The following is a 7,910-nucleotide window of genomic DNA, read 5'->3' as shown; positions in this document are numbered from 1 at the left end:
TACTAAAGTTGTGTCAGCCTGAGTTTAAGGAACAAAAACTTCAGACTCAAGAGGTACATTTAATCTCCTGTTTATTAACCATGAAGTATACATTAATGTGTGTAGCAGTCACAATACTTACTACATAAGCATTTAACTTTTTCACACAGATCTATTCATCAAAGGAAAAATCCAGTGACAGAAAGCGAATAGCTATGATCATCAACAATGTTGAATTTAGAGTAAAGCAGTATAAGCGGAATGGAGCAGAAAAGGATGAAGAGAGTATGAAGACTCTGCTTGAAGCCCTGGGGTACAATGTAATAATTTTAAATGACCTGACTGCAGAGGTATGTTTATAGAATAAAATATATTATTTTGTAAAAATAATAAAACAAGCCATGCTTGTAGCCAAGGTTGTATTTGTAAGATTGTAGATTTCTATTATAGTAATCTATACTTTTAATATATTAGTATAGTAAAAGTATAGTATTATAATTGTGCCTGTTTTTAATGCAGTTATTTAGGTATTTGAAATTATGTCCGGTACATGAATTGCTATTTAAATTGTATAAAGTTTTTTGTTGAGGTACATTACAAATACCTTGTATTGAAATTATTCTGCAAATTGATTTGTATACCCAATCATGTTACTGACCTGTTGCCAATTAACCTAATTAGTTGCAAAATGTTCTTCCAGCTTCTCCAGTTTCTTTTTAGTAATACGTTGTGTTAATAATATGTTATGGCAATCATATCTGAAGTTGCATTCTGATTTTAATTACATTTTACACAGCAACCTCTTTGTAATTGGGTTGTAATTAAATAACAAGATGCCATAGATTTGATCAGTTTAAAATTATGTAGTGCTGTGAATTGTTTGGGAAACAAGTTCCCATTATTATGTTATGTTTATATAACAGCATTGTCTGTTGTGTTTTATTCTTTACTTAATTAACACCGTTAAACCAATCAGAGTTGAGAATTCTACACGCTGCATTAAAAGTGTGTTAAAAAACTAGGCAGTTAAATGTTGTTGTTTTTTTGTGGATTTTCACAGGGGATGGAGGCCGCCTTGAGAGACTTCTCACAACGTGATGAACACAGATATTCAGACAGTACATTTTGTGTCATGATGTCCCATGGGGGACCTGATGGGATTCATGGCATTAATTTTGATGATAATGAACATGACGTTTTTCCTGTGGACAAAATATTCCACTACCTCAGCTCTGAGAACTGCCCTGGATTAACAGACAAACCGAAAATCATTCTGATTCAGTCATGCAGAGGAGGTGCAGAAAATCTAATAGAGTTACATCATTTAAAATATTTAACAATTTAATATTTAAATTGATATTGTATTATGGAATGTGCCATTAAATAAAACTGACATTAATAAACATATTTCCAGATAAAGAAGGCCATGTGTGGGTATGTGATGCTGTAAAAACCACTAAAGGAAAAATACAACACCGTGAAAAAGATTTTGGATGCTTCAGATCCTGCACACCAGGTTTTGCACACTGCTATATCTTCAACATAAGAGAACTCAAACATATGTGTATTGTAGGCATTAAATTATAACATAAATCTTTATTACAGACACTGTGTCCTTCAGAAATCCTGGTTCTGGCTCAGTTTTTATCCAGAGCCTTGTGAAAATCTTCAATGAAAACGCTTATAAGGATGACATAGTGGAACTGTTCAGAAAAGTAACTTTTTATTGAACTTAATGACAATAAATAAATATTTCATAAAGGTCTATTAAAGCACATTGTGACACTAATATATTTTAATGATATTATGTACTGGAGATGGGCTATTCAAACCCTTTCCACAAATTGCAGATTTGTGAACTTCTAACCATCTTTACTTCTTAGAGATGATAACTCTGCCCTTTTCATTTATTTATTTTTCAATATAGGTTGCTCACTGGATTGAAAAATCAGCAAAGGAAAATGACTTTCCCTATCAAATGCCAAGTTTGGACAGAACCACTCTTGTAAAGAAATTCTACCTGTTTCCTGGGCTTTGACATTACAGCTCAGGTTGCTGTCATTTCCTAGGAATTAATTAGACTGTAAAAAGAGATAAATGTTATGAAACACATATTAAACGTAACACACCTATTCAGTACAGATAAAAACAGATGTTTTACACTTTACAAGTCTGTACCTACTTCTATTAGAAAAACATTTCTATATATAATTGAAAAAACAAAGATGTTGCTCTGATGTGCTCTTAAAAAGTATTAAAGGTTTGATAAACAAAATCTTGCAGGAATTATTTATTTTATATATAAACAAAACTGTGGTTGTTAAAAATTAGTTTAAAAATTAGTAAAAAAAACTAACAAAAAAAAAATTTGAGAATCTTGAGTGGCCTGCTATAGAGCTCTGCTCTTACACCTTTGAGATAAATTAGAACACTGACTCCTTCTCACTCTACATCAATACTTGACTTTACTGATACCCATGTAGCTGATGACCACAAGCACACCCCATAATCTTGTGGAACATCTTTCCAAAAGAGTGGGGAGAATATTAAGAAAAAATTGGAACTAAATGTAGAATGAGATTGAGATGGTTTGGACATGTGCAGAGGAGGGCCATGGGGTATATCGGTAGGAGAATGCTGAGGATGGAGCCACCAGGAAGGAGGAAAAGAGGAAGACCAAAGAGGAGGTTTATGGACGTGGTGAGAGTGTCAGGGGCGCGAGAGGAAGGACCCAAATGCAGGACGCGGGAGAAATTCAAAAGGCAGTCTTTAATTAGGAAAAAAAAACAAAGTGGCAAAAAACAGTCCGAAAACTAAAGCACTTCCCTTAACAAGAGCATGAAAAAAAACAAAGAGCAGAAAAGGGCAAAAAACAAAAACAACAAACCAGGAGCAGGGCAGAAGAGACCGGAAGAACACAGAAAACAATAACAAACAAACGTCCAAAAACCGGCAGAAAAACCGGGAAAAAAGAGACATACAACGTAAAAGCAAAATAATTCACAGAGAAAAAACGGCAAGAAAGTCCCAAAAAAACATACACGAAGCCAAAAGACAATCTGGCAAGGGATAACAGGAGCCGGCGTCTATTTATACACACAAAAGATGGCCGCCGTGTCGTGCCGGCGCCGCACCGGAAGCGGAAGTTGGACTACCGGAAGTCGGATTACAGGAAGTGCGCGCGCCGTCGGCTGACAGAGAGAAGACATGCAGGTAGTTGGTTTGGATATTTATGTTTGTGAAAGAAATACTGAACTAACATGGTGACAATTCCATACTTCAACATACAATTCCTTTGCACTGCAGGAATAAAAAAAAACAACTTCACCATACAAGACAATGATGACATGCATACTTTTAAACTGCTATCTATCCTATCTGAAATGGCCTGCCCAGTCACTGCAAACTAATTCATATTAACCTGCTTTGTGATGAACTGGATTGCAAGGTCAGAAATATCTCAGACTGAGGTCCTGAGTGCTGTGAAACAGGTTTTTATTGAGGAGATATATGTACTTTGCTCCATTCAGCTTTCCCTCGACACTGACCAGCTACCAAGTCCCTGCTGCTGAAAAACACCCCCACAGTATGATGCTTCCACCACCATTCTTCACTGTTGAGATGGTTTTGGGCAGGTGATGAGCAATGCCTGGTTTACTCCAGACATAATAAGGCCAAACAGTTTAATCTTGGTTTCATCAGACCTGAGAGTTTAGTTTCACACAGTCTGAGAGTCCTTTTAGTGCCTGTTAGCAAACTCAGAGCAGGTTTCCATGAGTTTTGCACTGAGAAGTGGCTTCCGTCTTGCCACTCTGCCATAAAACCCAGATTGGTAGACGGCTGCAGTGATGGTTGTCATTCTGGAACTTTGTCCCATCACCACACAGAAGCTCCGAAGTGGGTTCTTGACTACCTCTCTTACTAAGGTCTTCTCCTTATATTGCTCAGTTTGGCTGGGTGGCCAGCTCAAAGAGTCTTTGTGCCACATTTCTTCTATTTGAGAATTATAAAGGTCACTGTGCTTATAGTAATCTTTAGCATAGCAGCAAGTTTTTGTAGCCTTTCTCATATCTGTGCCTTTCAACAATCCTGTCTCTGAGCTCTGCAGGCAGTTCCTTCATGGCTTGGTTTTTCCTCTGATATACTTTGTCAGTGTGTGTGTGTGTGTGTGTGTGTGTGTGTGTGTGTGTGTGTGTTTACTTTTGTTTTTAAATCCTCTGACAAAACCGATTCGTGTACTTTCGTTTCTGCTTTACGAACCTGATTTCCTATAAAGCATTTATCTAATCCAGTTGTATTTCTGACATTCTACACCTGTACAGTTCACATTGGTTGAATTACGTGATGTCTTACTTCCTATATTAAAATATGTTGTACACGAGTTACAATGAGAGTGTCTCCAGCTTATCTGGTGTTTTGCCAGCAGTCTTCAATGTTTCAAAGAAAACGAAAGATAGACGTTGAAGCAGGAAACAGTACATAGCTGTGATCGGACAAACATGGAACAAGAAAAGCGTCACGATGTTACAGACAGTGGCCTGAAATTTGTTACTCGACCATGTGACATAAGTAAGTCTATAGTATTTCCTAATGACTCTTTACAGCTGTATATTTGGATTTAATCGATTCAAATTGTGATTAAACTTGAATGAGTTTTCTTTCACTTCTTGGTTTTATAATCTCTTCCTCTTAGTTCACTAAAATTTAGAATGTAACTTTCTATAATTTCGCATTTTATCTGTATGTTAGCCCTTGATGACCTTACATTTATGAAATGGTTCTGTGTGAGTAGTCTGTGTGTGTGTGTGTGTGTGTGTGTGTGTGTGTGTGTGTGTGTGTGTGTGTGTGTGTGTGTGTGTGTGTGTGTGTGTGTGTGTGTGTGTGTGTTTGGTGTGTGTGTGTATGATTGTTGATCATATTTATTAGCATCAACCTTCTATATGCTATTACATATCCACTTAGCCCTTGATGATGATCCCAGAACCCAAAGAATTGAAATGTCTTGTGGCCATGCTGCCACTCCCGAAGGTCTCACAGCCTTCTGTCGTAGTCTTCTGGATCAGGTACGCAAGTCATAGTTATACAACCCCAATATTAAAAAAAAATTGTAACGCTGTGTAAAATGTAAAGCGAATGTCAAATTAAAGTTAACATAAACCACAAAGTCTGTAGCAACTGGGCCATTCTCAGAAACTTATGACATCTATTAGTTTACCTCAATGACAAATCAGTCAATACTCATGTTGTTCCCCAAACAGAAGCCTTACACACAAGCAAATAATTCCCAAATATCTTGATATTCATTACATGAAAGAAAAAGTACAATAATGTTTAGCAATCATTAAAATCTCTGCAACAACAATATAAAAATATATTAATACACATGCTTGTGTTTTAAATCCCAGCACCTTCAAGTTGCCAGTGCTGGGTGCTGAGCAGGGTCCTTAACCCTCAATTATTCTAAACTATTTTATTCACAATAAAACATAGCAGACAAATCAAATGTGTAAATTTAAGAAATTACCCATTTTAAGGAAAATTATGTCATTTTGAATTTGATAGCTGTAACATGTCTCACAAAAGTTGGGAAAGTGGCAAACGAGTGTCTGTGTGCTAAACTGACCTGTCTGCAGTCCAGACCTTTCATCAGTTGAAAACCTTTTATGAAAGAAAGATATAACAAAGAAGCCCCAGGACTTTTGAGAAGCTAGAATCCTTTATCAGAGACAACTGGGATATTCCTTTCCCAAAGATCCTCGGTTTCCCAAAGTGTACAGACTGTTCCCAATTATTTTAAGATGTGCTGCAGCCATCAAATTCCAAATTAAAATCTTACAAGTGTAACATTTCCTGATTTAAACATTTAATATGCTTTCTATGTTCTACTTTGAATAAATTATGGGTTTATGAGATTGAACCTAATTGCATTTAGTTTTTATTTACATTGGGTTGTATTTGTAATGACACATATGGTCTGTTTAATGCCCAATGAGCAAATATAATTTCCTAGTGTAATTAATTTTCTAAAAAGTTGTTTAAGAATATTGTTATGAGCATAGTATTAGTAGTCCTAACAGTAATAATCACATAATACTATTATTATTATTATTATTATTATTATAATTATTATTGCTGCTAATGTTGCCTGTAACTAAACACCAGACACAAGGTTTTACACAGAAAAACCATGCCTCTATATCAAACCTTTATGGTATCATTTCTATCATTAAATATATCAGTTCTAGTATCAAAGAAAAATATTTAAGGAGATTAAATATACATTTAACCTGATTTTGACATTCTCACTTTATTCTTAAAAAATCTTTCCATTCAAATTATTGCTAAATTAATGCAGATTTTTTTTATCCCTTGTGTATAATAAATAAAATTACACTGTCACTGTACCTTGAGGTTAGTGCTGCACAACTTTATTTTGGTTTTATGTATCCAGGCCCAGTACAAATTCCTGTGTCCAGCACTAAAAAATGGAACTAATAGGTGCGGGGCCGAGTGGAAATACATGGAGGTGCGGAGGATTGCTTTACTCACTCAGGAGGAGCAGAACTACTTTGAAGAAAAAATGGCTGAACTGGCTGCAGCTAAATACTGTGAATACAATCAAGTAAGAACTGAAGAGTAAGGTGGGATTTTGGGTTCCCTTCAGCATAATAGTTCATGGAGATGATTTATTTTTAGATATTTATATCTAATTATCAAATATTTGAAATGATTTTTTTTTTTTTCTTGTTTAAGTGCCCTGGATGCAATTCATATGTTGAGAGGCAGGATTTGACAAATCTGTGTGTGCGCTGCATCGTCTGTACAGCAGATAGTGGAAAGAGGTATGAGTTCTGCTGGCAGTGTCTAAAGATCTGGAAAGGGTCAGCACCCCGTTTAGACAAGTGTGACAACAGCGGCTGTGTTAACCAAAAGCTCGAGAAGCTGTTAAAATGTGAAGATATAATTCTTCCTCAGGTTCAAAATTTAAAATGCCCTGCATTGCGAGCTTGTCCTACATGTGGAAACCTTGTAGAGCATGACACAACAGGATGTAAGAATATAATATGCAATTGCTGCAATATTGAATTCTGCTTTTCTTGCTTAAAGCTAAAAACTGAATGCCTAAAAACAAGCTCATACTTTAAACCTTGTTCAAATGGAGTAGCGCCTCGGCAAACATCCATTCCAACATGGAAAAAGTAGGCAACTGAGAGCATGGAATATTCTAAACACCAAAAGGCACAGTTTTTAGCTTTTTAGTTTTTTAATTTTTTATTTTAATATAATACGAATTCAATATGGTTAAATCTAAATTGTCCCGACAAATCTCCTCAAATAATTTTTTTTAATTGTAAGTTGTAAGTTTTTGCTAAATGTTATTAATTTTATCATATATAAAGCATGTCTACAAAAATGGACATAAAAATGTAACAAAATGTTTTCTTTTTTTTAATCGTTTACTAAGTTTAATTTGAGTTATTTCTATGAAGCCACCAGTTTAAGGTCTTGTCCTGTCATTATACAGTCACATTTATTAAAAGGTATGTGAGTCAGAGTTTTCTCACTATATCAGCTATCTGTTGTTACTTGATGTACTGGATATTTTGGTAAATTTAATATTTTCTTTCTAAGATGATACAAATTGAATATATGTCAAGATCTTACCTGTAACTTTCTTTTTCGCTTTGACAAATCCTTTACAACAAACATCACATGACGAATGTGTGGAATTTCCCTGTCACATATCAACAACTCATAAGAGGTTTCAGGCTTTTACTATAACTTTAGTACTTTCATAAATGCTGCCACACCCGTTGTATACTTGTGTGCAACAAGATAAAAAAAAAGTCCTTGGAGGAAATGATGCAATGGTTTAAAAAAAAATTTGAATAAACACTTGCATTTAAAAAATATATTTATTTATCTCATTA

At 35.2% G+C, this 7,910-nt stretch overlaps 2 protein-coding genes across 3 annotated transcripts in view; both read left to right on the top strand.

The window, feature by feature from the left end:
- casp23 (caspase 23, apoptosis-related cysteine peptidase) overlaps positions 1–2,254 on the top strand; it is a 5,025-nt gene extending 2,771 nt beyond the window's left edge. Inside the window, exons 6-11 of the mRNA XM_083542990.1 lie at positions 1–53; positions 150–329; positions 1,040–1,274; positions 1,394–1,495; positions 1,585–1,694; positions 1,907–2,254. The exon at positions 1–53 is cut by the window's left edge and continues 22 nt beyond it. Of these exons, the coding sequence (XP_083399116.1) occupies positions 1–53; positions 150–329; positions 1,040–1,274; positions 1,394–1,495; positions 1,585–1,694; positions 1,907–2,017 (791 nt within the window). The 3' untranslated portion in view covers positions 2,018–2,254. The remainder of the gene's footprint in view (positions 54–149; positions 330–1,039; positions 1,275–1,393; positions 1,496–1,584; positions 1,695–1,906) is intronic.
- A 1,911-nt stretch (positions 2,255–4,165) lies between these two features.
- On the top strand, positions 4,166–7,892 carry LOC310726971 (uncharacterized protein). 2 transcript variants are annotated; one of them, XM_083542996.1, is made up of 4 exons: positions 4,166–4,548; positions 4,942–5,042; positions 6,431–6,601; positions 6,733–7,892. In XM_083542996.1, exons 1-4 carry the CDS (start codon positions 4,479–4,481, stop codon positions 7,180–7,182), a joined length of 792 nt encoding a protein of 263 aa, XP_083399122.1. In that variant the 5' UTR covers positions 4,166–4,478; the 3' UTR covers positions 7,183–7,892. The 2 variants fall into 2 exon arrangements, with proteins under 2 accessions (XP_083399122.1, XP_083399123.1); XM_083542997.1 differs by having other exon boundaries at positions 4,349–4,548; positions 6,431–6,615.
- Positions 7,893–7,910: the final 18 nt, after the last annotated feature.

The sequence above is a fragment of the Silurus aristotelis genome (assembly GCF_946808225.1).
Source record: "Silurus aristotelis genome assembly, chromosome: 5".
In the NCBI taxonomy this organism is placed as follows: domain Eukaryota; kingdom Metazoa; phylum Chordata; class Actinopteri; order Siluriformes; family Siluridae; genus Silurus; species Silurus aristotelis.
The sequence above is the reverse complement of the archived record's forward strand: the minus strand, read 5'-3'. Positions and strand labels throughout refer to the sequence as shown.

Excerpts from the sequence above, each read along its gene's own strand:
- LOC310726971 (XM_083542996.1), top strand. The coding sequence starts at position 4,479 with ATGGAACAAGAAAAGCGTCACGATGTTACAGACAGTGGCCTGAAATTT. Across the intron at positions 4,549-4,941 it reads TACTCGACCATGTGACATAA|CCCTTGATGATGATCCCAGA; the intron begins GTAAGTCTATAG and ends ATATCCACTTAG. Across the intron at positions 6,602-6,732 it reads AATACTGTGAATACAATCAA|TGCCCTGGATGCAATTCATA; the intron begins GTAAGAACTGAA and ends TTCTTGTTTAAG.